General features: G+C 44.0%; 2 protein-coding genes across 2 annotated transcripts; one reads left to right on the top strand and one right to left on the bottom strand.

Moving 5' to 3' along the window:
• Positions 1–13: 13 nt before the first annotated feature.
• Positions 14–23,994, bottom strand: iqch (IQ motif containing H; the record flags this gene model as incomplete). Its single annotated transcript, XM_080539634.1, has 20 exons — positions 14–121; positions 452–560; positions 1,046–1,107; positions 1,226–1,351; positions 2,668–2,835; positions 6,448–6,734; positions 7,058–7,178; positions 12,287–12,475; positions 12,840–13,112; positions 14,263–14,396; positions 14,759–14,842; positions 15,980–16,046; positions 17,012–17,572; positions 18,233–18,429; positions 20,501–20,618; positions 22,906–23,025; positions 23,212–23,287; positions 23,403–23,500; positions 23,621–23,743; positions 23,944–23,994. The coding sequence occupies 20 exons, from the start codon at positions 23,992–23,994 to the stop codon at positions 14–16; spliced, it is 3,072 nt and encodes a 1,023-aa protein (XP_080395760.1).
• Positions 23,995–24,485: 491 nt separating this feature from the next.
• aagab (alpha and gamma adaptin binding protein) lies at positions 24,486–27,892 on the top strand. The gene is made up of 10 exons (XM_080539262.1): positions 24,486–24,624; positions 24,856–25,046; positions 25,148–25,244; positions 25,436–25,525; positions 25,629–25,712; positions 25,879–25,961; positions 26,105–26,201; positions 26,656–26,760; positions 26,975–27,024; positions 27,118–27,892. Exons 1-10 carry the CDS (start codon positions 24,528–24,530, stop codon positions 27,193–27,195), a joined length of 972 nt encoding a protein of 323 aa, XP_080395388.1. The 5' UTR covers positions 24,486–24,527; the 3' UTR covers positions 27,196–27,892.

Raw genomic sequence — 27,892 nt, 5'->3', positions numbered from 1 at the left:
GAGAAGCATGATGTCAATGATCCAGTTTAGTGTTGGCAACAGTTTGGTCTTCTTCCTTTGATGCCTGGGCTTTGTTCTGAACAGTCATCCCCAGCACATCTTCAAGGTCCTTGATCAGGACCTTCAGGAAACACACATGCAAGTCCATAACTGTTACAGAAGTCTGTCCTTCACCTCACTACATTTCATTGTTTATTGAAATCACACATCTGTTGTTTGCTGTATTTTTCAGTGTTAACAACTATGTTCTGTTCACTGATGATAACTCTGTATTGCACCTGATACGGGTGAACATTCGATGCCTGTGTATTCCAGTAATTTCTCTCTAGCCACAAGGAGCTGAAGTAGCAGGTAACATGCAAGCTTGGATCTCACTACGACAGATGCATTTAAGATGCATTCTCTAATGATGTAGATGAAGAGAGCGATCGTTAGCTCATTAACACTGTACCTTAAAATTGGTCTCTCCTTGCATATTAGGGGCTGATATTTCCTGATGAATGACTGACAGGTTCCGAGCAAAGGTCAGGAGGGCTCCCTGGAGATCCTCTGAGATTGTGCTATTAACGACACCCCAAACAAACGAGTTTACTAATGATCCCCTCGCTTCCAGCTAAGAAACAATCACCCTTGTTTGGCTGGTGGCGCTGAAGGTAGTTAAATGAGTACTTTCAGATGGAAAGATATCCCCAGTCTTCAGGGAGAGATGTGAACTGAAGCAGAGTTAACCGTGTCGGAATCGTGTAAGCCAAAGGATTTGTCTGATAAATATTTTTAGCATTCCTTACAACTATTTTCATTTGTAAAGACATTTTCACCAAACCAGAGGTGACATCGTAATCCTCAGAAAGACAACTACAGCAATCTCTTATTCAGTTAATGCTTTCTATTCTCTTTTTATGAGCTCATTCATTTTGACACCCAAATGAAATTCTTTGAGCACAATGACTTGAAACAATGACTTGCAGGTTCAGTTATTGATTCTGTCATGAAAGCATGTGAGAGTGTGTTAGAGTGTATACTGTATTTATACTGAAATACTTACACCATCCCCAGGCTGTATATCAAACCACTGTCATGAAGAGCAAAGACAGTACCTTGCTTTTTCTGCAAGCAGAACCAATTATGTCCATAACCATTTTTAACAATAATTAATTATTGTACACATTTTTTTCACAATATATTTGAACATGAACATGCATTTTTTGTTGAGAGGAGGCTTTACCTTGACATCGAAGCCTATGCCTTGTGCCTTGCACATCTGGAAGAACACACTGTAGTGCACCATGGATAGGTTGGTGTGAAGCAGTCGGCTCCCAATAACAGCATAGCGACTGGTCACTGATGGAGGCTGTACAGAACAAGGACCAATATTAGTGAAAAGAGAGAGAGAGAGAAACAGAAAAAAAAACTGCTAAATAGGCCTCTGAATGCGGTGCTGTGTTATTATTATTATTTGGTTCTAAACAGCCACATACAGAGTTCAATTTAACCGCAAAATGTTGAATTACATTCTAGTTTACAATAATTTAATTTCCACTGAACATTTGGTTGGAGTAGAGATGGTTGAACTCTGTACACATATCCTTAGGGTCAGTGTTGGGTTGGGGGAGAATGTGTGATTTGTGGATGAGCGTGGGGCACATGTGCTAAACTGTTGGGCCTTCTTAATTAACAGAGGGGAGGAACAATTAATGTTTGGAGGACATGCCAGATGCAGTTAATTGCATGACTGCAATAGTTAGAACAGTACTTTTGGGATAAAGCATGCAGTTGGGCATACAGTAGTGAGGCCAAGTCCCTCTACTATGATACCTATCTTCACGGACGGGACACAAATAACTGATTCAGAGAAAGTGTGTGTCCTTAGACACACTAGAAAGGTTGATTACTTAAAGGTGGAAAGGCTCAGAGGGACAGAACTGGACCACAGGCACTAGAAAAGCAGGAGGAGGAGTAAGCCCTGTGCACTTAGAAGATGGCTCATAATTCATTGTGATGGCGGTGCGCTTCCAGTTGTCAAGCGCTGTGTCCTCACATGACAATAAAAGTGTCCGGCAAGGATTTAATTGTGTTTGTAATATGCCGGCCCCTAATGATAGCCACTGCTAAAGCCATTAAGCAGTGGAGCGGCTGAAATGCTGTGTTGCTGCAGCAGGCCACAACTAAATGAATGTTTGATAAAATAACACAAGTCGCGGATTAACAAGCGTAAACTCCAGCATGGCTCCAATAAAGGAACTCTATTGTTTAGGGTCTGGCATCAGGTTGATGAGGTGCTCAAGCATGCACACACATGCATAATGAATACGGTATGAATTATTAATGTGTTGATTATTTAGGCTCATCTATCAAAATGATAATGAATTCAGCACCTAAACACCAATTGGGTTCAGTGCATAATTACAGCATTTAGTTGTATTTAACAAAAATAAATAACATGCTGTGTTGATCAATCTTTGTGGGTATTGAGATATAGTGATATACTGCATATATATATAATCTTTGATGAAGCCTCCTCTTGCTTTGGTCCAGACAATTAGAGGACATTTTCATCTTAATTCATCAGGTTCTGGTGAAGGCAAGGGCTAAAATATTGTACTCAAAGAAGCAGTATTTCAAAATAAAGATTCAAGAAAAAAATACATAGAAAAAATGAAAGCCTACAGTTACTTTGGCTCCTTTCTGGTGTGGGGAGGGCTTGCTCTCCTTGATTGACAGGGGCACTTCAAAACGACTTGTACGGCAGTCCAGTGTTCCGCCAGTCATAATGAGCAGCAGCTGCGTCATGGCGAGCTGGTTACTGTAGCTCAGGTCCAAGTCAATGGCCCACACCTGCACAAAGCACACACTCATCAAACGCCCAGTCATAGCCTAGGTCATAGTTAATATCTAAAATATTGATCAAATATCAATAATAGGCTTTTATAATACACTGATTATTTTCACTAAGAAAAAAAACATAAAACAGTTCTCACTTACAGAGCACAGTTAACAAGGAAATAAACTGATATTAATACCTTTTAGTCCTTACAAAATGATCGGCTAGTGAGAGGCAGGGGGAAAGAAAAGCAGTGTTAATGACTCCTGCCGCTGTAGTGATATGGGTAGTTCAGCTTTGAAATGAGGCATGGCCAGGTTCTCTCATGAGTGTGTGTGAGGCCAGGCTGTTTGCCCAGGGCCTGGCAGTTTGGCTCAGGTCTAGAGAGAGACTAACTTCAGATCTGTATGGTAAATGGCATCATTATAAGTATATTAAGGGGTCAGGCCTGGTCATGGCCTTCTGCTTAAACAGGGCTAATTTTCCCGATAATAACCTAATAGCTATGCCCTCTCTTCAAAAAGTGGCCAATAAATCACCAGTGAAGGAGTTGTTAATAACTAAGTGGCAGTCGGCTGCCTCTCCTCACCGCTATTTGTCAAAGTAAACGCTCCTGCCATGAATGCAAATGGCTGCTTGCCTCCTGAACCCCACGCTCATCCCTAGCAGATGATTTAACTCTACTAACAACATGGGCAGAAACACTCGATCACACAGGTTTAATAGGTTGACTGTGTTTTCCCTGCTACAATAATTGTGATATATCAAGCAGAAAGCAAAGATTACAAAATGTGTGTTTTACAAAGATAACTCTTTGTATGACAGATCACATGAAGGGCATCTTATTCTCTACCAAATAAAGTGCTCATGAAAAGTTTTCCACTCCAGTAAAATTAGAGGTTCTCTGCTGTTGTCCAAAGGCTAGTGACGTGCTCGCTGCCCTGTCTACTAATACAAAAGTGTCTTTCTGGTCCACGGTCAACTATTTTAGTTTCAAAGTGATGATTTAGGAATTACAGGAATACAGTCTATATCCTGAACATAATGCATCTGTCTGTCACTGCCTGTCACAATCCTCTTATAATCCCCCCCCCCACACACACACACACAAATCCACAGCTCACAAAATGCACTGAAGTAGGGTATCTACAATAAAATCTCAGGCAAGGCATCAAACTAAATTGTACTCATCTATGCATGCAGGACTAACTACAGAAGTGATGTTCGGCACTCTATCAGTCTAGTGGTACTGTAGCTACTGTCAGCTTGATACCTTGGGCTGGGTGATGGGCAGATTCTAGAGAGCCGCTCACGCCGGTCCGTAAGAATCGAACCCCATTGCGCCATTGTCACACTTAACAAAGCCAACCGAAATACAAGCCCGGATTGTACCTGTTTTCTATAGCCCTGCATTTTCATTAAAAACCCTGATGCTGCAGCTGAGGCTCCATCGCCCAACAATGTGAGGAGGGACGACAAGGGCAAACATACGTGACCCACTTCCCCCCATCAAATACAAAATAAAAGTGGGCAGCTTTTAGCAACAGGTTTGAATGTAAATTGATGTTTAAATCCGGACAGGTTTGCTCGTGGCTCTCTATGAGGGGGGACCGGCGCATCCAGACTCTTCTGTCCCCACTCCTTTTGATACACACGCTGTTTGTTCTCAAGACGTCTGTCTGTGAATCCCATTCAGATCTCACTCACGCCTTAATGCTACATATTAGAGTTGCAGATTCAATACATTGAATTGGAATGAATCTTCTTTCATTTTATGATTAATTTGTTGTGGGTTTGGATATTGACAATCAATGTTTTTTCTATGCTGTAAATCGAGTGCAACTTTGGGTGTATGAAGTTCCCACATGGTTGCAAGGTCTAGGGTACGTAGGGACAGGAATGTATTCTCAATGTCATCGTATAGCCATAGGAAATGTAGCACAGACCACATACTGATATTACAGGGGAGGCTGGTGGAGGTAGACATCGGAGGACAGGCTCATTGTAATGGATGGAAGGGAATGAGGAATGGTATCAAACACATGTATGTTCTCTGGAACCCATTCTACCTCCACCAGCCACCCCTGGAAAATTAGTACATTACTGTACAATATTACTACAGTACTATGAAATCTTGAATACAATATTGTTTGTGGTGAGTCTGACAATGCCAGACTCTTGGTCATTGCATGGATCTGGTGGCCCTGGTGAGAAAATAAGATCAAACAGTGCCAACCTCTTCAGTCTGAGAAGCCTTTTCCAATCTCTAAATGCCTCTTGTCTAAAGGGATCCTATTAAAACCCTTTGTAGGAGGAGGACCCCCTCTGTGCCACCCCCAGCCCTAGTCCTAGAAGGCGGAAAGGGATATAAGCTAAGGCCTTACCTGTAACATTGATGAATTACCTTAAACCATTTTGTTTCATTGCATGTCCCTACATTTCAATTACATTTCATGACAAAGGCTTCACAGAAATGGTCTGATAATGCTCAGTCCATATAATGCTACCCTCTAGTGGCAGAGCTTAGACCACCTACTTGACTAAATACATTTCTGCCAAATACATCTCTTCCAACGAGGGAGAAAATGTGGTCTCGTAATAAGGATGTTTTATGAAGAACAAAATACCGAAATTAATTCCTGAAATGTTACTGCATGAAAACATTCCAACCATTCATAAAGGGAAAACGTTGAATGACAGGATTCTCAGGATCAAAAAAAGGGTTCAATAATAAGGACAAACAATAAAAATGTTCATCTCTCAGAGTGTTTTCATATTTTTAGTCGATCTATTTACCTCGGCAGGACTGAGAGGAAGCGTATTTTCTCTTCTGAAACAAAAGCTCACAGTAACGGGTGTGATAGACACTGCTCCTTTTTGACCTCTTATTCTCTGAGGTACTCTGTCTTTACACTATATCGGCCTCCCTCTGTTTCTTTATTTCACTGGCCATGTTGTCTGCGAAACTATTTCATTTTATAGCTCCAAATCAATATGTAGTCAATATAGCCACATGCTAAGAGCAAAGGTTAAACAATCATAAAGTGTTCTATTTCCAAGGTAATAAATCAAAGAGGTCTCAACAGGAATAAACCCTGAAAAGACAAGGTGACCATTGCTAGGCTACCTACGTTACTATAGGTAGACAGAGATCATAACAATAGTGCAAGCAACTACTCATGGGGTGGAGCACTGACAGAGCATCACCAAGAAGCAGTCAAATCACTTTAGAATGACCTATTGTCTGCAAGATAGAGAACCCTGTCTTTCTAAGGTGTTGCAAAGGTCAAAGGGCACGCCTTAAATGGGGCCGAATGAGTTTATTGACAAAATAAGACCTGACAGTTTATTAGATAGCCTTGTGAAACGTTTGGCCCTGTGTCCACTGTTTCCCTTCCCTGTTTCACAGCTCCCAGGGGAGCAGTCGGGGAGACCTCTATCTGCTCATGCGGATCCCCTTGCTCCGACCGCGGTAAATTGATCCCTCTGACCAGCATGGTAAAAACACCAAGCGCTTGGCACACGCCTGACCACAAACCTCTGTCCTGATGGGACCACTACTTAGGCTGCTATTCATAGTGAGACCGACTGACTACCTACAGGACCTACAGCTATCTGTCCCTCACCTTCTGCTCCAGGGTGCTGGGGTCCAGGAAGGTGGCCAGGTCCAGAGAGACGTGGCCTACGATGTGACGCTGCAGGCAGGCCTGGCCCACGCGGCTGCAAATGGAGTGCAGGGCGGCAGGGCACACGGAGGTCTGGGGCACGGAGGAGCCTGCGGTCTCCAGCTCACTGGGGCCGTGGAGCTGGTCTCCACAGGACAGCATGATCACCTCCCCCCCAGGCTCCAGCAGCAGGTCCACTGTCAGACAGGTCACACTGTCAGAGGGGGGGTAGGCCTCCACCACTCCACCTGGACACAGGCACAGAGAAGAAGAAAGAGGGGGAGGAAGGGGGGATACAGTACAGGCACGTTGAGATCAAAGGAGAGAAAAGAGTAAAATAGTCTTCTTATTAAGACCTTCTTCTGACAGACATTTCGAAAATAATTACTGCCAACAGCAGCTGCTTAATAATTGAGAGGGGGACAGACAGAAGAATGGATTCATTTGCCCATTCAGAACATTTAGGCAATTACACATATATTAGCGTTTCTATAAATTACAGTCATCTAATAGCAACCTTTATTTGACCTCCATGTACTGTGCATACAGAGCTGTTTAGTATGGGGCTGACCTTGTCTAAGGAAGACCTCCAGGAAGCAGAGCCAGTCTGGGTAATAGGAGGTCTTGACAGGCCGGGCGTGACGGGCCAGCCACTCTGGGACCTCCTCCAGATACTTGATCAAAACTGGCTCCTGCAAAAGGGACAGGCGCAAAGGGCATATCTCTCACATCCATATAAAATAACTATGTGTGCATTCCAGATACTAATGAACTCTACTAGCCTATCTTCAATTAGTATTACTGGTTGTAATTTGATGTATGTGTCATTACAAGCATAATATATTCATTCATTGCATTTACATGTATTTCAAAAGTCCTTCACATGGCTAGGAATACCACTGCATTAATACGATCACTTCAGGTACTGTGGCTGTTCGCCCTAAGACCCTTGGTGGCTGCTAACTCCCTTTGTGAGACTCAGATGGGCAAGGAGAGAGGGGCTCTCTGTGACTGACAGCCTATTATCAGAGGGCCACGGCAGTCTAATGGCTTTAACTCACCACCATGGACACAGCACCTGCCCTCAATAACAAGTCCCTCCACTGGTCGGCTGATGAATACCTAAGCTAACCCCATTTATCAGGGGATCAATCAGGGCCTGACTCTGATCGATAGAGCTCTTGTTTCTGTAAGTAGAAAATGCCATAATGGCTTTGCCACTTAATTATGTTGTTAATTGCCAAGTTTCACTTCCAGCGGGTGTCCCCTAAAAACAGTTTGGCAATTAATGTACATTCTCCCACCTGTCCCAGGCAGCTAATGTAGTTGTTCTCTCTCTCTCTCTCTCTCTCTCTCTCACACACACACACACACACACACACACACACACACACACACACACACACACACACACACACACACACACACACACACACACAAACACACACACAAACACACACACACACACACACACACATCAACAACACATTAATGGTGTTGCTAACTGCTTTTCCGTCAGACTGGTACGGTATGCAATTAACTGACTAGCTTAAAAGAAACTCGCAATGAAATAAATGGTAATAAGTACATTTTATGCTCATGTAAACACAATTATAAAAAGTATTTGAATGAGCAAGAGCATTCAAATCATGTTGTGTCCTTTTAATTGCATTATAGCCCCCAGTGCAATAAAATCTATTGTGTTCACCTTCTGTAAAGGCTATGAGGTTTAACGACATCTCAGACATTTACTAAGCTAAATAAAAGGTAAATTAAGATTTTTTTTTTAAATTATTGCTGAAAATATTAGATCTAGAATAGTTTTTTTTTCTGCATTTTGTTTCTGCAAGTGTTCTTTTTATCAACTCCAGCCAAAAGCGGTGCTTCATTTTGAGTACATTCTGTTTGGCTTCACTGGACATGAGAGTGGAGATAGAAGATTAGGCTGTTGATATTCCAGTCATGTAACAACCATCATCATATTACTACGTACTGTAAGAGCTGGGGTCAAACACTGCACAGTGATTTCGCCCCTCCACAAGCCATAAAGCACACAATGGTGCGGCAAAAAGTGTAAGGGAACGCTTGTCGTTTTTTCAACGGAAGAGCAACCTCACCCTGAGACTTTGCCTATGCAGCTCACAGGGACAGCGGGAGAGGAAAAAAAGGGAAAGGGGGGAATTTCGTAATATTTTATTTGGACTTAAACTGCGAGCTGCACTCTGTGAGAGGATCCGAGCCTTGCTTGGTGTCCACATAAAGCTGAACAATCTGGCCATAAATAAAAAAGATATTGCCTTGGCCTCTTTGATTGCCATTTGATCTCTCCATTACACACGGCATCGGCTGAGGAACATTTCATCGCCCTGACAGTAACACTAGGCACTGAGCATGACTTCAGTCTCTGTGCCCCTCATACACAAGTGGAGGATTGACTCATTTCATTCATAAGTGATAAAACAGCATAAGTCTAGTGCTGCTTCTTAATAATAAGCACTTATCATAAGTGTACCGAGAGGAGGTGAATGGTTGCTATTAGAAATCATCTTGAGAGAAAAATAAATAAATATATATATATATATATATATATATATATATTATGAAGCATGGACATCCTGCACATATAGAATGAATGCACGGGAGAGTAGAATAGGCATAACAGTATGTCCTTGTATTTTTTTTGTCATGGTGTTGATATTCATGACCCATTCTCCTTTGAATAATCCAAATCTGTTGTCATTCAAGATCTGTTTACACACAAGACAACCAAAAAGAAAATAACCACTCCATCTGTTGTTGATGCTATTAAATGTTTTTTTTCATGTACCTAATGATCCATATTCAGGCTGTGTGTTTATGTATGTGTGTATATGTGTGTGTGTGTGTGTGTGTGTGTGTGTGTGTGTGTGTGTGTGTGTGTGTGTGTGTATGTGTGTGTGTGACTCCATTCAGCCGTTGAATGAGTGCAGATCTACACATCTTTAACCTCTTTTTCCGTAAATGGTGTGGGAGACCTAGGGGGTAACTAGAGGCTGGAACACTGTGCTGCAGGGCATGGGCCCCCAGCCCCACAATGTCTCCTCTAGCAGCAGCTCCTTTCTCTGAGAGGCCCAGCTCTCCTCCCCCCTCCAGCCCTTTCCACCATGGTCTGCCTGGAGGTGACTGAGGCTGGGTATTATTCCACAGGACCACATGGGCTTCCTGTATTCTTCTCTGTGAGTTTAGCCAGGCCTCTCTTCACACAGCGCAGCGCGCCCCCTCAGAACAGGCAATAATTAAACAATATGCACACAGTCTGCTGACACACAGGGGCCACACTCCCCCCTCAGTCTGATATCACACAGATCATCAATGAGATTTTGTCTAATGGGAAGGGCATAACAACTGCCCAAAGTATGGCTGAATATTTGAATAGGAAATCTGTTTAAATCATTATTTCAAGAGCTGCTTTTTGGCAAATTATGATGAAAATGGTTGCTAAAACATTGAATTGAGTCGGCCAATATCAATTTAATTTTAATTAACATAGTAAATGTGCCTTTAGACATCTACAAAAATGACTTCAAATGTATGCAATGATTCATAGATATACTGTGATATGTGTTTCACAAATCTAGGCTACCTATATATTCCATTCACTGACATGTTATTACAACTGCAATTACTGCCTTTCCTAATAATACCACAGTAATGACTGTTATTTCTCAATATATGCTATTATGTTTAAGTATCTGTGGTTGCAGCCATGGAGATATGATAGTGAGGAGAAACAGTACACTGATTAAATATTCATGTGTCTCCGTTAAACAGATATCTAACCAACTTGGAAATGTACAAGCCAAATGTTCCTACTTTACAGCCGTAGGAGAGAGCAAGCAGCTAGCTCGCTCGCTCGCCTAAAGATACACAAAGCAAACCTAAAGCAAACCGACTGGACAATGAATGAGGGGGAAAATAGACGACACAGCGAAATAACCTCTGCACTCCCCGTCCTGTGAGTGGGCCTTGCCATTGATTAAAAGGTGTAGAATAAAGCCCAGGCAAAGTGCTGTCTCCATATGGCCCTGGAGCCCTGAGGGTGTAGGCGATGGAGCCTGGGCGCTCTTCCCCTCTCTCTGGGACCCCAGCTGGTGAAACAAACCCCATTTACTCTCCTGCGCCACGCCACCATAATGGACCTTGGCTGTGGCTCAGCCGTTCTCTCCCGTAATTAACAGCACCAATGCCACAACCATTACAGCCCCGATCCACACACTCTCCTCTATGAATTAGAGACAGAGCTAATAGCGGGGAGGCAGAGCTAGGACACCAGACCTTGAGATGGGAGGCTCTTTGGAAAGAAATAAAAGGTAAAAGCAGTGCACTCGCCTCGAAGCCTATAATGATTACCGTGTAATTAGTTTACACAAAGCTTCCTGTTAAATGGCAAAACACAGTAATTAAAGCATGACAGAAAATCAAAGGCTACTTTGTAAGCATATGAGAAGCGCCAGAGGCCCAGAAGCTGTGTGTACTGATTACAAGCGTACTAAATGAATGCATTGGTAACTGTTAAGCACATATTTGTTCGTTTTTGGATAGGCTGCAGAGCAAATTACAGTAAAGTGATAAATGTCAATATTGTACTAAGAGAAGCTATTTAGGTCTCTAATTACAAATGGCTTAACCTAACAGTAATTCCATGAAGGAACAATGGGTTAATAGCAGAAAGAGATTAAAGCACAACTTTAATTATCAATGGATTTATCACTTCAGTCCACTATTCACAAAAGATGACCATGAATCCTTGTGATATCCTTGTGAATCAGGTAAATTTCCCTGTGCAATATACACTCACCTAACACTTTATTAGGAACACAATACTAATACTGGGTAGGGCCTGCCTTTGCTCAATTCAGCCTCAATTCTTCATGGCATTGATTCCACAAGATGTTGGAAACATTCCTTTGAGAATCTGGTCCATGATGACATCACACCATTTTTTACACACAGATTTCTTAGGTGCACCTTCAAGCTGTGAATCTCCTGTTCTATCACATCCCAAAGGTGTTCTATTGGATTCAGATCCGGTGACTGCGAAGGCAACTGAAGAACACTGAACTCATTGTCATGTTCATGAAACCAGTTTGAGATTACTTTTGCTTTGTGACATGGTGCATTGTCAAGCTGGAAGTAGCCATTAGAAGATGGGTACATTGTGACCATGAAGGGATGCAACAATACTCAAATAGGCTGTGGCATTCAAGCGATGACTGGTATTAACGTGCCCAAAGTGTGAATGAATGACAAAGTGTACAGGTTCCTAATTAAGTGTTTGGTGAGTGTACTTTTACTGTAAAACATTCTCTGAGGTCAACCGTAAGCTATCACGGCCATGGTGAGTGAAGGGATTCATTCCTCTTGACCAAAATAAAAGCTAACTAACGGTTGTGCTTTGAATAATGGATAATGGTTGTGGGTATTTCTAGCCATTGATTAAATGCTATGTGGCTGATGGGAGGATACTGGAAATACTGTCCCCTAGGGCCCACATCTGTGACTATTTGTTAGGGGATTCTCCATGATGAAACCAGGGTCTCTCTCTGACCCTACAGTGACCTACAAAGTGGGACAAGATCTACTATAGCCTTATCATTAGTACTCTGGGTCTTCTGCTACCAGGGATTTTGAGCAGTTTAAACATCTTGAATGTCAGTACATTAGTGAGTTTAGATGTAGCCTACCCAGAACTCTGGGTTTGATTCTTGGTGGGTAAGGTGATAGAGTAGATGATCAGTGGTAGAAGGTCCAGTCTCCTTACCTGTGCCCAGGCCTTCTTCCAGCACTCGGGGCCATAGCGGCCGTACACCAGCTGGGCCCAGGGATAGCAGCTCAGATGAGACACGTCACAATACGCCGTGCCCCGACCGTCCGTCTCTGCGTCCATCTTGAAGAGCCAGCGCCGCACCTCCATGTTGTCAGCCATTAGCTGGGCCAGAGTCTCATGCAGCTGAGAATAAACAACAACATTAACCAGTGAAAGTATGTACACTGTACTGTACACTAGTGTGAGAGAAGGGCAGGTAGAGTGAGAGACAGACAGGTAGAGTGAGAGAAGGAGAAGTAGTGTGAGAGAAGGACAGGTAGAGTGAGAGAAGGGCAGGTAGAGTGAGAGAAGGGCAGGTAGAGTGAGAGAAGGGCAGGTAGAGTGAGAGAAGGGCAGGTAGAGTGAGAGAAGGGCAGGTAGAGTGAGAGAAGGGCAGGTAGAGTGAGAGAAGGGCTGGTAGAGTGAGAGAAGGACAGGTAGAGTGAGAGAAGGACAGGTAGAGTGAGAGATGGGCAGGTAGTGTGAAGGGTTGGAGGGGCTTTCTGACCTGCTGTAGGGTGTAAATGTCCCAGTGGCCCGGGGACATGTTGACCCCTGCACTGTTGAATATCCTCCTCCCTCCAGACTTGGTGCTGTAGAGCTGGGCTACGGCCGGCTCCGGTCCCAGGACGGCCACCCCCAGCTCATCAGCCACCGCCAGGTCATCCAAGTGGGCCACACCGCCGACAATGTAGGCCTGCTTGCCCTGGATCAGGTTGCGGATGCGTCGCAGGGTGCGCGGGCTGTGCTTGAGCAGCGTGGACAGACACATGTTATGGGTCTGAAAATGAGGAGGGGGGGGCGGTGGATACACGGCTGTAAGAGAGGGAGTTATGGTTGTCTTTTTCCAGGACCTGTCCCTCTGCCCTGATTTATCACTGTGTACACACCACAACAGATCTATTATTGGAATAGCCACCAGGGTTGTGACCTCTGCTGTATTCCAGCAGGTTCAATTGATAAAAGCTGCCGGTGGGAGGCCTCACCTATCCTTCACATCTTTAATGTGTGGTAGCAATGGGCTCCTTGGGAATACAACTAATTACTTCACATCTGTATTTATTTGATCCACATGGAATTATCCCTTCTGTCACTAGCAGAGTGCGCTGCCAGCCATGGCTCACATGATTCATCTCAGCAACACGTCTGGCATAGTTTAACAACAAAGCAGTGGGGAAATCAATAAGGAAACATTGTGAAGACTATGCCATGTCTGCACATCTAATCTGGTGAGGAAATACTGTACATAAAACACCAGTTAGTAAATAAGAGTTGGTCCCTCTCCAGCTTGTTAAATCAGCGAGGGCTAATCTTATGGTATTGAAGTAGCGTTTGTGAATAAAAGTGGTAATATTGAGTACATTATTGACCAAACAACTGAATGCATAACACAAAGCAGCACTAGCCATCTATTTGAGCCAAACAGTATTTGGTAGAGGATTGAACTACACTGTACATCTATGATTAGCAGTATCAATTAACTAAAGCAACCTTTAAACTAGAATAGCAACAAAAGCAATTCATAATTCCCATTAAAAACATACTTTAATTATTCATGGGACAGGCAACACCAGGAAACCATGAAATACGCTTTAATTAATTATTACTTTAATGATTATCAATTCAGTACAACTTGTTTACATAACCATTTGTTAAATGTTTCATTATAAAACGTGTTAGAAGGTAATAAAAATGCTAACGCAGATTAATAAAATGGGACTGTTTCACAGAGTAGCCCCACAGTACAAAGGCCATCTCCTCTGGCACCCCCTTGAGGAGTATATACGAACTACAGCTACTGAACACAACACGAGTGAGCAAATCTAATTCATAAGAGGTTAATACAATACTTACAATACACAGCAATTGTACATCTACCCCTTACAGCAACATCTAGGTGTAAGATTGGAGGGAAAAAAGGCTCTCCTTACTGGGAAGTCCTCCAGGGCGTCAGGCATGAGGATGGTGAAGCGCTGATGGGGAAGCCCCAGTAGTCTGGAGTAATACTGGAACAGATCATCCTCCACACGCACTGGAGACACGTAGATCACCTCCACGTTCTCATCTGCACCCACCCACACACACACACACACACACACACACACACACACAAGCACGTGTACACACATGCGCAGACACATGCACACACACACACACGCACACACACATGCATACACACCCGCACGCACACACACACGCACACACACACACACACACACACACACACACACACACACACACACACACACACACACCGTAGTGGAGACGGGTTTAGCGGGGGCTGCTAGTCAGTTATAGACCTAGAGTGGCTACTGCATCACTGGTGGAGTGGAAATGTGTGCAGAAAGACATGAGTGAGTGATCATGTATAGAGTGAGTCTATAGTGGGTAGCATGTGAAGGGGGAAGCATGAGAAGATGGATCTACCTCTCACGTCACACAGTCGGCCCATCTGGGTGTTCTGCAGGATGTCAAAGCCCTTCAGGCTATGGCGCTGGGGCTGGGAGTAGCCTGCCACACAGAGAGCAGGGTTACAACCTAACACACAAACCAGAGCCAACACAAGCCTTGCCTACAGGATCAGACAGTGTGCCAGCAGTGAGCCTTTCTATACAGTGTTTGGTAGCGGTTTGCTAGTCTCACAAAGACAGACGCCATTTACTACAGTATAGCCTTTTGGATACCAAACTGAGAGGTGTCAGGAGCTGTCTAATCATGATATCATATAATCATCCCTGTGGATCAGGGGAGACTGGTGGAGGCAGAAATTGGAGGATGGGTTCATTGTTCTGCCTCTACCAGCCTTCCCTGCGCTGGATACTTGGGATATTTCAGATATAGCACACCTGCATCACAATGACTACAGGTAGCAGTGCTTTCCCATGAGCACAGACTCTGACCACACAAAGATAGATAACTTCAGTCTTGAGTCTGGAATTCTGCCTGCAAGAGAATCCTCAGATGGATAAAGGTAATTAAATGATTGAATTCATGCTAATTAACAACAAAGGAGTTCAACTTCCTAATTATCGTTGCTCACACAGCACTATCCTCAGCCACCCTAGGTGCAAATCAAGCATTCCATCTGCTGGTAATTAGGCCTAATAATTTTAGACAGTCGCTTAATGATTTAGAATGCACATCTGATTACACAGTCAGAGTGTGGGCTTTACTCATTGAGACTGACGTAACGAGGTAATGTAGCTTTACCCACTACACTTACTGAAAAAAAACAACAACAACAACAACAACAACAACAAAAACAAAAACAGGGAGGATATTTCTAATAGTATTCGTAGTCAATTGCTTATGAATGGAGAGGGAGTATAACAAATCCCTATTGGCCCTTTTGAAATTAATGGCTTTTCATTTGCTTAATCTTCCAAATTAAATGGCGATTGAGGCAAAACCATTCTGTTTCCTGCAATTGCCTGCAATTTGGACTCTCATCATCCTCTGATCGTTTTCCTGCAGACACCGGTTTGGATGTGCCAGACAGAGCAGCAGTGTGTGTGTGTGTGTGTGTGTGTGTGTGTGTGTGTGTGTGTGTGTGTGTGTGTGTGTGTGTGTGTGTGTGTGTGTGGCCTGGAGTAGAAGTTGAGTGGTGCTGGTTGTGTGGGCAGCAGGGCGGGCAGAGAGCTAGGCTACCTAATGAGGGGATGTGGATAATGGTCCTCCTGGAAGACTGGATGTGCTTCCAGTTGGTTGCCAGATGCTGGAGAGATGGAGAGGAACAGTGATCAGTGAAGGGACAGCCTGCACACACACACACATACACACACACACACACACACACACGCACGCACACATGCGCACGCACGTGCACACGTGCGCACACACATACGCACGCACGCACGCACACACTTACACACACACATACACACGCACACACACACACACACACACACACACACACACACACACACACACACACACACACACTTGTCATCACATCACTGCACAGCTAAAAGACATCATCAGGCTTGTCTCTGGGCCTAACGGAATCAGACCAAGCATAAAATATTACCTTAATTAAATTAAGCGCTTACTAGAAACATCTTCTCCAATTAATTCAATCAGTAAGGTACATGATGCTACTGCCAGAGGAAGATTAGAGGGCTTAATTAACAGAGTGTGAATGTTTTAAGGGTGAGAACATACATTAGAGAATGTATACACACACACGCACACGCACACACACAGAATGATGGTTAAAGTAAATTAACTTGTGGGCACTAATTAAAAGACTGCCTATGTTCATAAAGATGTTACACAACCAAGATGACAGCACAGACAAGACATCTGCACTGACGAATGGAAATTATGCGGAGCGCATCTGGGAAGACTGTGCTGTCACACTGCCCCCTTAAGTACTATCTAAAAAACAGACATTTAATTTGTCTGATTCCATTTAATTCAGTTGTCAAACATAGGAGGTACGTCCACTTTTATAACGGAGGGCTGGACTATCTGTGCTCAGTGACGTGTGTGTGTGTGTGTGTGTGTGTGTGTGTGTGTGCGTGTGTGTGTGTGTGCGTGCGTGTGTGTGTGTATGTGTGTGTGTGTGTGTGTGTGTGTGTGTCTGTGTATGTGTGTGTGTGTGCGTGTAGGTGTGTATCAGATCTGTAATAGCCACTGCGCTCGCCTGGGCATGACAGACAGTAGAGGAGCTAGCCTCACCTGGGCCCTGCTGCGGAAATTCTCCAGGTGTCTGAGGCGCGACGCCTGCAGGGCCTTCCTGACGCGGCCCAGCTGAGCGTGCATCAGCCAGGAGAAGGCGATGGTCCCCGCCGCCCATTTGCGCCGGCGATGGCGCAGGTAGGCCGTCCGGGTGGAGTGGCGCCTCCAGCAGGTCTGGATGCGGACGGCGGCCGCCTCCGTGCCCCCCTCCCCCTTGTAGCGCTGACCTGGGCGGTACACCAGGCCCCACACCTCCTCCCTGTTCTCCAGCACAGAGAGCAGGCGCTCCACTGAGTCCCCGCCGCCGCTCCCCCTGCCGGCCCAGTCCAGCTCCCCGCTCTGGCCCAGCACCACCAGCTGCTCCCCGTTCACCCGCGCCACGGGCACCGCAAACTCCCTGAGCAGCCTCTCCAGAGCCCACAGAGGCTCCACCAGGGTGGCCCAGCCCAGATAGTAGTGCTGCTTGAAGTGGCAGAAGTCTCCAGCCATCGGGTCGATCAAGCCCTCCATGATGATGAAGGAGTATTTGCTGATGGCTAAAGGAACTAGCGCTGGGAGACACTGCCAAGGGGACACAGGGGACTGGGTGAGAGACTGATGGTAAACACATGTGAGAGACCAATGATTTTGACAATGGCTCAGTCCACGGTTATGTCTGTTTGCCCATTATGAGACACTAAAATTAGTGCTAACTAATCAAATTTAGTACCATATCACATAGCTTTTCACTCCCTCCCCCATTCACCTTACCCCAGTCTATATTATTGTCATTATTTCACTGTGTTAAATAGGGTATTATTCCATATTCTATATATTATGTTGTCATGATGTGGACATTTCTGCTGATGTTATTGTTGTGAATATGTGTGTAAAGTGTGTTGAGACACTAGTGTGAAATGCACCCTAAATAAAGTTTGATTTGATTTGGGAACTAGGGAATAGATGTTTGACTCTTCACAAGGCTAAAAGGTCAGATGAGGGCCACAATTAAATTAAATGTTGTGTTACAAAGTATTTCCCATTATTCAGTCAATGATAAATGAGAATGGAACATCAACTCTAATCACTATTCTTCCAAAAACATTGATAAAGGGTGCTCTGAGCCACGGGTAAATTCCATGGTAAGAAAATGAAAAACAGTGCATTATTCGATCGATAGAATAGAGAATGTGAAATTCAGCCGACATGATTGTTTGGTTGAGACTTGCTCAAGATGGGTACCTGAGGGTTGAGAGGGGTGAGCCGGGAAGCGCCTTGCGTCGAGAGCCTGTGGTCGGAGCTTTTAGAGGCGGCGGAGGGTGGGGGGACGTGGGTGGTCCAGGTGGGTGAGCGGTCATGTGCAGCTCTGTGGCGGGAGGGGCTGGGCTCCTTGCCCCAGGTCACATCCTTCAGACACCTCGACGTTCTCTCTGTCAGGGCTGTGGGTACACACGGCAGCACACTCAACTCACCTCAACCAGGCTCTGCCGTCACTGTCAAACCTGACTGGCAGCTGTCTCCACAGACACACAGGCAGCAGCTTTAAATACAGATGACTCCCAATGGGGGATTCAGACAGAAAAAAAAACTTAAATCAAGAACATCAATGCGCAATTTCAGATTGGCTCGGCTTCCAAATTTGGCGGAGAGGGACATGGCCTGTGTGTTGTAGCAATCAGCTCTCCACACAACTCTTGATTGCCACAGAGGCAAAGCTATTGTCACCAGTTTCCCATGCCAAGCTTGCTAAAATCAGGATATTTTCCAACGAGAGATCAAGCTCTTTCTTTGTGCCTATCCAAGCATTTGCAGGTTCAAAATGATTCAGTAATTGAGATGTGTTCATGTGTGAGCCTCTCGAGTCTATGTGAGAATAGTCTCTGTGATTACTGGGTTAAATGAATGTATCAGAACACAATGACAATGCATTGATTGATTGATTGATGAAACACAGAAACACACCATAACATTCCGGAACCGGAATTCCGGAAGTCCATTAACCCCTCCTCCTTCTCCTCCACCCTGGCTAACTCCATCTCTGACTCTGCCCTCACTCCAGGCTTCTCCCCCACTGAACTGGTCAACACCTACAATGATGCACTTTCCTCCTGCCTTGACCAGATTGCTCCCACCAAAAGCAAATCTGTCTCCTTCACTCACTCTGCCCCCTGGTACACCGATCAACTGCACCATCTCAAAGCCAAAGGCCGTCAACTTGAACACCTACACAAAAGAACTGGTCTCACTGTCCATTCGGATGCCTACAAACTTCACCAACAGTGCACGCTCCTCCCACTATCCCTCCATCTCTCGATTCTGGCTGTAACAACCCCAAAACACTCTTCTCCACCATCAACAAACTTCTCCAGCCCATGGACACTATATCTAACTGATTCACCACCAGCAAATGCAACCTATTTCTAACATTCATTCAAATCAAAATCGACACAATACACAACCCGTAGGATGCTGCCTCTCCCACCACCCTCCCTGACCCCCATTCCAACCCCCCACGACCCCCAAGTCATCCTCTTACATCTTTCAGTCCAATCACTGATTCTCCACAGTCACCAGCATGAAGTCCTCAACCTGCGCCTTGGACCCCATTCCCTCCTCCCTAGTCAAGGCCTGTTTCCCCACACTCACCCCTTTCATCACAAACATAATTAACTCCTCCCTGTCCACCGGCTTTGTCCCTCCTGCCCTCAAGCTCGCTACTATTACCTCCAAACTTGGTCTCGACCCCGAAACCCCCAACATCTACCGGCCCATTTCCAATCTCACCTTCCTGTCCAAAATCCTCGAGAAAGTTGTTGCTGCCCAACTCAAATCCCACCTTGACTCCAATCACTCATCCACGCCCTCATAACTTCCTGACTCGACCACTGCAACAGCATCCTCTACAGTTTACCTAATAACATCCTAAACAAATCCCAATACGTCCAGAACTCTGCTGCCCGTCTGCTCACCTCCACTCACCGCCTAACCCTAACCCTAACCCTCTTCAAGCTTGCCTTCACCAGTTAACGCTCTCCCCCTCTCCTTCCCATGTATCCCCAGCACTACCTTAATTATAGTTTCTTTTTTTTCTTCTTTTTTTTTATTACTACTCAATCTTTTCAGTTTGTAAAGCGTCTTTGAGTGTCTAGAAAAGCGCTATATAAGTAAGTACTATTATTATTATTATTATTATTATTATTATTAATCATGAAACCATTTTCTTACAAAAAGTGTAACATACAGTATGTTATGTGTCTGAGATCAGGTGCTAGCCATTGGCTCCTGTTGAGGCCAGAGAGCAGGACTGACCCATTTTGGAGGAGCTGCTTCCTTCCCTGCGTTGCAGAGAAGCTGCCTTTGGCTGGACAGGAGTGGGAAACAAACAGAGATCCACACCATTCTCCAGCAGACTTACAATGCCTGCAAAAAAATAAAAATAAAATCAATATCACATACCATACCATGCACAATGTCATTGATTGACTTAGTCAGTTGGTTGTGTCTGTTCACCTGCTCTCATGTCCTCTTCAGATAGCGGAGGTGCCAGGTAGAGGTTATTGCGTGTGCCCCCTGGCACAATGGCTAGACTGCCCACTGTAGGACCAGTGATTACCTTCTGAGTTGGCACCTGCACAGGCAAGAACTTGGTATTGGAACTTAGGGTCAGAGGCTCTGAAATGCCCAGGGTTAGGGTCATTGTGGGAAAGAATGAGCGCATATGAGCATGAAACCGCTGTCCTTCCAAACAGAGCTGTCTCCAGGCCCATCACCGTGACACACCATCATAGAGAGCATAAACACTACAAGGTTGATAGCGTATTCAACTAGAATGCTATTAGCTCTGGGTCGCTGACTATATTTTCCTCAAAACCAAAACTTTGTGAAAAGCTACAGTAGGAGAGGACCATCCATTAATCAGACCAGTGGCAGCTTGTAGATGTCAGGAAATATGACTTTTTGGCAGAGTGAGTGGGAGGGGATGGTGTGTGTGATTACAACCAACAGACTTTCTGCATTCATTAAGGAAAGAGAGAGCTAAAACACAGCAGCTAATGGCATTGTAAACTGGCCAATAAGCCACTTCCCTGCAGCAATCAATCACAAGTTGGCAATGCTTTGAGTTCAATTAATTCATTTCACTATTCTCCTAAACTTAGACAAGTGTTATAATCGACAAAACTATAATTGAACTGTTCTCATGCTCCGTGATAGCAATGCCGATTACAGTACCGAAAAGCAAATAGTAACAGTCAATCTCGAGTCATTGGTTATTGACGTTGTTGTGATAAACTGTCTAATAAAACACAGACCAGCTACTACAGTACATGGCTATCTCTATCTCATGCTGATTTATTATATAGCCTACTGCAAGTCTGTGAGTGCACTCTCTTTAACTGCACACAGGATTGAACACATGCAAAGCAGAGGCAATCCGTCTGTGCTGTTTTTCGCCATGCTATTCCTCCAGACTCTTCCCCTGATGTTAGCCTGCTTGTTTCTCCTCAGACCACTGAGCTCTCTGACAGACCACAGGCAGCAGCCAGGTGCTGAGGGAGACTCTCCTGAAAGGCACACATCTGTTACAGACGTGTCAGGGAGAAAAGGGGGCATCTCCAAAAAAAAGACTGCAAAAATGCAAAAGCTGCTTCCTCAGGCAGGTAGAGGGAATGGTGGAGAGGAGCTGGCTGAAACAGCAAGAGGAGGCAGTGGGCAGAGAGCCAGTGGTTACCAGTCGGGTAGGCTACGGCTGTCTTATTGGCATGCGGGAGCAGGTACCCACTCCTGTCCAGAGACAGCTGTAAACCAGCAGCCCATAGCACAGCAATCAGGCGCCGGCTTCCTAGGAAGAATGCTGATGTGCTGCAATCTGCTGCTCTCCGCTTCTAGCAGCCAGCTCTTACATCCTTCTCTGTATCAGAGTGACAGCCTCAGCACCTCTTCCTCATGACAAGCAGACTGGGATACAGGAGTAGGGAGGAGATTGGAGAGGAGAGCTGCGCCAAAAAAAAACAGTCTGAAACTAATGGCGACCTTTGCAAAGATTAATTTGTTTACCAAGAAATGTGTTGGCTGTCATCTCTAAGTCGAATGACCTTAACGTCACTGTCTCTCCTCTGAGCGCACTGACTTGAGTCATCTGTTAATATAAACCTGTCCCATCACTCTTCACTCCAGCATGTGACATCTGCAGGAAACCTAGTCTATCATCTAATAAAAAAACATTCAATTCATCTCAATTAGCTGTGATAATTCCAGTAATAATTCAGAATCAAATCTTCCCCGAAAGCTATGCCTTATATGCTGCTATTGATGTGCTACATCAATATAGGCTCAAGTTGCAGAGAATCAATATGACACAATGTAAAAAATCAGAGGCAGTAAGTAAACAAAATAGTAATGTCACAATAATAACATGGTCAGAAGCTGCCAAATCCAATAACACCGCAAGTGTGGCACAAACCTCACATTTAATTGAATGAAGCGAAGGGGATCACTTACTGCAGATCTGCTCATTGCATACTGTAAGCTGATAGTGGCGTGGTAACAGGGTAGGAATTTAACAGGGGCTCGGGGAAAATGCCTTTGAAAGTCCATGAAATGCCCCCGAAATCATAACAATGATGGCCAAGAAATGCCCTCAAAAGATGAATGGATGAATCAGGTTTGTATTATGTGAGAAACACCAAGACAACATATTAGGCCTCCTTAGCTACATCTTCGAACCATATAACAACAGTTTTTTGGGTTTTTGAGTGACAGTGCCCTGGAACCCCCCCACCCCCACACACAAGTAATGTAATTTCCTCCCTGCATGGCAACGTGTGGCCAGTTATCACTTTCACTTGATAAATGTTAATGTGGTGAATGGAGGGTAAAATCGACAGTAAGAGAACACATTCAAACAGGCTACTCACTGAAGTGCCACTTCTCTTGCGCAGCTTAGGGAGCTGAATCCCATAGCTTTGGTGCATAACAGTCCTGTTCTTTGGGTGTTCAGGATTACACAGCAAACGCATGGTCAACGCTGCCTTGTGCTTAAGACAGAGAGAGACAAAATGAATTGAGAACTGAATTTAACACTTTTAAATCTATTATTTGTTCTAATTCAAATGTGCTACCAAAAGTGCTTCCTAAATGTTTCACAGCTAACTGAATGCAGCTGTATAACTAATTATGTTTAATCTCTGTGAGCAGTAAAATATGTGAGCTGATGTCTTTACCTTCTCCCCAGGTGAGACCCCTAAACTCCATGTCCTTTGAGGGCGTGGGTCTGGTATACTCTCCAGCGGGGGCCTCCTGTGTAACGTTCTACTTGTTAGACGTGTTCACCACACTTAGATGGCTTAGATATCTGAATCAGTGATTTAAGAAATTGTTTAGTAGACTTCCTTAACAACTGCATAGTGCTTACCATTTAGAAATCTGCACAGTCTTCTTTTCTATGTCCTCTATACTGGGAAGAGTCAATACTTGCTTATTTACTGTTTTCAAATACTCCTCTGCCCGCTTCTGTAGACAAATATTCATGGAGAAAGTATACAATTTAGCTAATGTAGTCACAGTGTAGTGAGTGAGTGAAATGACATGATGATATTTTGAGGTGTGTGCATTCGGGGGAGGTGTCCTAACCCTGATCCCACTTTCTGTTCTGTGAATCGCAGTGTCTAACGCCTGGATGTCGAGAGATTCTCCCTTTCCATGGAAGGTGATTCGGCCAAGACTACGTTTCAGCTGTCTCAAATCATCTTGCACCTGCAGGACAAGAGCAAAACATTCACAAACATATCAGTGCCTAATCTCTGAAAACCATGAAACCTAAAAACGACGAAAAAAACCAATGTCATAAACAAAATCATATAGACTAGCAACAGCTACACAACTGTGTTTACATCAGGTTAAGTTTGATAGCAAACTAGCAACCAACAACAGAACATATTATTAGGCTTAACTACCTGGACTAAAATATTTCCCAGCTCATCTGTGGTTTTAAGGATGTCAGCCATTTGGTTGATTGGTTAACGTGCAGAGTATTAAAATAGATCATTAGTATTAGAGCCCCATGATAAAGGGCTATCCATTGGGATATTGACAGTCTACTGCTCGGCTCCGCTACACAGTCAAAGGTATTATTATTATTTCGTAACCAAGGCAACGAGACGCTTCAAGAGTGAAGGGGAAAGAGAACCTGCGATAGTTTCTGGCAAGTTTACATTGCTTGCAAATGTTCAAGATTGACATGCAATGTGCAATCTTGTACTAAAAGAGAGTTCTATAAATAAAACCCAGACAAAGTCAGAAACTCGTCTTTGCTTTGTTCTGAATCGTCAAAGATATGTAAGTATGTATGTAAGTTAAGCGCTGCAGATACGTCAAGACGTTGTCTTCTGGTCGGCTAGTTTGCTATCTCGTTCTGTAAGATCTTTGTTGCACCGGAAGTGAAACTGGGGTTTGAGGTCAGAGTTGACAGGTGACACTACTGCGGAGGTTTGTTGTGCTAGCTAGCTGGTAGTTACCTACTAGTAAAGGTAAACGTGCAATGATGTCATCGTCTGATGAAGACACGCCGACCACTGTTCCCTCCGTCCTCATTACAAGTTGTGACATTGGTTTTAAAGAGGAGGAATTGATCAAACGTAAGTAGCTGGTAGCAGCAAGCAAAAGCTCACTACGAGTACCGGTAACCAGCTAGCTAGCTAAAGCTCTAGCTTTTATTTGGTTGAATGACGTGATTGTTGTTGCCATTGATATTGGTGTGTACTTTGTTGATATTAGAATAAGATAATTGCTCAGCGATATTGCTAAATGAAGACGTATACTTGGAAGTGTCATCGTGGACATGACACATGTCGTTTCATTATAATCAGAGATCCTAGGCACAACATCCTTGCCAGAGCCATCCAAGCAGCAAGACACAGTGACTTGGTATCCATGGACTATCAACAACAAGTACTACACAGCAGATGTCACCCTATGTGTTGTTCCCAGTACATTTCAGATGACATCAGAGATAGCCCAATCCATGCAGGCTTTCATAGCTTATTTTGACAGCACAGTGGTAAGTGACAGACTCTGTCTTGTCTCTCTCTTTGATGTAATGCAGGTGTGTTGGCTAGCTAATAATAACCCTGATAACCCTATTTACTTGGGGTCACACAGGAGGATGGATTGCAAAGGTTATCTCCCTGGATATCTGTGGTGGAGGACCTCGCTCCGGAGGTGCTCATCCTGGTGTGTGACCGTGTATGTGAAAGTGGTGAGTTATGTGTGTGTGTGTGTGTGTGTGTGTGTGTGTGTGTGTGTGTGTGTGTGTGTGTGTGTGTGTGTGTGTGTGTGTGTGTGTGTGTGTGTGTGTGTGTGTGTGGGGTAGGGGGGGGGAGAAGAGAGAGATGGAGATGATGTTGTTGATTCCATTTGATGGTCAGTTTCTACTATGTGTTTTTACAGGAGTCACTAGGCATGATGCACATCAATGGTGCTTGGCCCATGCCTTTGAGCTGGTGGAGCTCAACCCTCAAGACGTGCCTGATGAGGATGGTAAGAGATCATTATAGGCAGAAATCACTTACTATGATGAGTATTGTACTGAAACTACCCAATGTCTGTTTTTCTCATTCATTCTTTCCCTAATATCTACCAGATGACTTCCCAGAGTCCACAGGAGTGAAAAGGATTGTCCAGGCACTCAATGCCAATGTGTGGTCCAGTGTGGAGATGAAGGATGGTGAGATGCTGTCATGTTAGTTTAGCTAATATTCAACATCATCTTGATAAAATAAAAAGAGATGCCCTGCTTTTAGCTCTTCTTACAAGACTGCATAATGTTGACTGTTTTATGGTTCAGAAATGTCAGGAGTTAGTATCTGATTCCTTCTCTCTCCTCCTCCTAGAACACAGCCAGGGCTTTGGCCTGATGAGTAGTCTAGTGGCCTCCAGACACAATAACCCACCACCCAGACAGGATCTTCCACTGGTCAGTACCACACAGACATGCTGTTCACTTTTATTTTATTTTTCAAAAACAGTTTTTGAATAGTGTACTTCTGATGGAGATTAGCATAATAGGGACAATTGGTTTGTATTGGTGCAGACTGACTTGAGTCTTTTTGGTGACAGTCCTCCAGTTTACCAGTAGAGGGTGTAAATGACAGCAAAGAAGCCAAGAGGACAGAAACCAGTGAGAACGGAGAAACACAGGTGGACACAATAGTTGGTGAGTGAGCTCATCACATACGCTTCACACGAATGTATGCTACAGTCATCATTCATTTTACAAATCCCTTGGACAAATCACACAGTTTGATTCAAAACAGATTAAATGTGAACCCTAGTTAATCCTGATTGTACAATTGACAGTATATACCAAGGGTTCTCAAATGTATTACTCAAAGTTCTGCATCTGATTTTTATTCAAGGTCAGAGGTCCGGAACGATTAGTGATAACAAAATAACATTTAATAAGCTCAACTTTTAAGCAACATACACTCAAGTTCAAGACAGCCAAGATAGTCAAAGACATTCAAGCCTAGTGGAACTATTTGGGGCAATTTGGATATTTAATATGTTGTGTATTAAAATAATAAATCAAAACACAAATTTAATGTTGCAAGAAAAGCTTGCCTTTTGCCGGGGTTATGTAAATAACCTAAAGTTATTTATTTTTGTAGATCCAATGTTAGATCTGGACATCCAAGAGCTGGCCAACCTCACTGCCGGGGATGCAGATGTCGAAAACTTTGAGCGCCTCTTCACCAAGCTAAAGGAGATGAAAGGTACCAATAACCATGTAACACACACACACACACACACACACACACACACTTGAACTACTCAGCAAAATAATGACATCATAAATGACATAAAAATAAATGACTAATTCATTAACATAACGTAAATGAATCACATTTCATTAAATTGGTCATGTTTTCTGATGAATGATGAAATCACTAAAATGTCTCTGAACTGAACTGTGACTTCACCTTTCAGATAAAGCTTCCTCATTACCCCATGAACAAAGGAAAGTCCATGCAGAAAAGGTAGGCACCTCCTCTGGCCTAACCTAAACCTAGAAGCTAACCAAAGCCTGGTATTGAAAATTAATGAATAGTGCTACTTTATTTTTCTCTCAGGTAGCCAAAGCTTTCTGGACAGCCATCGGCGGGGACGAGGATGAGATTGAAGGCCTGTCATCAGGGGAGGACAGTTAAACAGTGACGGGCAGACTTTTCCTTTCCCCTGCTCCCGACCCTAACACCTACCCTGGGGCTCCCAGAGAGTTCAGCCCACCCTGGCCTGACCTGCTCCCAACAACACTGGCTGGGTGGAGAGACTGGGAGGGACGCCGCTCATGGAGAGAGGACTCAACATGATATTCATTTATTACCCTTTCAGTCTCTCCATCTGAAATATTGATTATGCAACATTAACAAAAGCTGTTGGGTGGTCCACATTAAGAACGTAAACAGAGAGCCAATTGTAAGTGAATGAAATACAGTAGGCTTTGATGAGAACTAACAGGCAGTTCTGTGGAGCTGTGGTTGTACTGCCAAATCTTCTTCCCTGGGTCATTTGGCTGCGTTTTTCAGCCATGAGTGACTTGAGGACGTTATGGTGGTAGTCAGATGTTAAAAAGACACATTGTGTAGATCATGTGTGGTTTATGTTCAAGCCTTTGTACTGTATAGATCGTCCTGTTTTGTTTGGGGTATAGTTGTCACCTTTGAGTATACAAGCAGGTGACATGTGCCTTTTAACTTAAAATATTTGTAAGACACTGTCATTGCAATATATATGATTACAGACTCCTAAATAAATAATTTCCTTTACTGTGGTGCACTGTGTCTTATACAGTCTACTGTGCATTATAAACCCATTTTGTATTTCTCACCTCATCCTACACACATG

Source organism: Nansenia antarctica, assembly GCF_963989245.1.
Source record: "Nansenia antarctica genome assembly, chromosome: 9".
Classification (NCBI taxonomy): Eukaryota; Metazoa; Chordata; class Actinopteri; order Argentiniformes; family Microstomatidae; genus Nansenia; species Nansenia antarctica.
Note: the sequence above shows the minus strand (reverse complement) of the source record. Positions and strands in the feature narration are given on the sequence as shown.

Coding starts and splice junctions, on each gene's coding strand:
- aagab (XM_080539262.1), top strand. CDS start 24,528: ATGATGTCATCGTCTGATGAAGACACGCCGACCACTGTTCCCTCCGTC. Junction 24,625..24,855: donor AGAGGAGGAATTGATCAAAC/GTAAGTAGCTGG, acceptor CATTATAATCAG/AGATCCTAGGCACAACATCC. Junction 25,713..25,878: donor CAGTGTGGAGATGAAGGATG/GTGAGATGCTGT, acceptor TCCTCCTCCTAG/AACACAGCCAGGGCTTTGGC.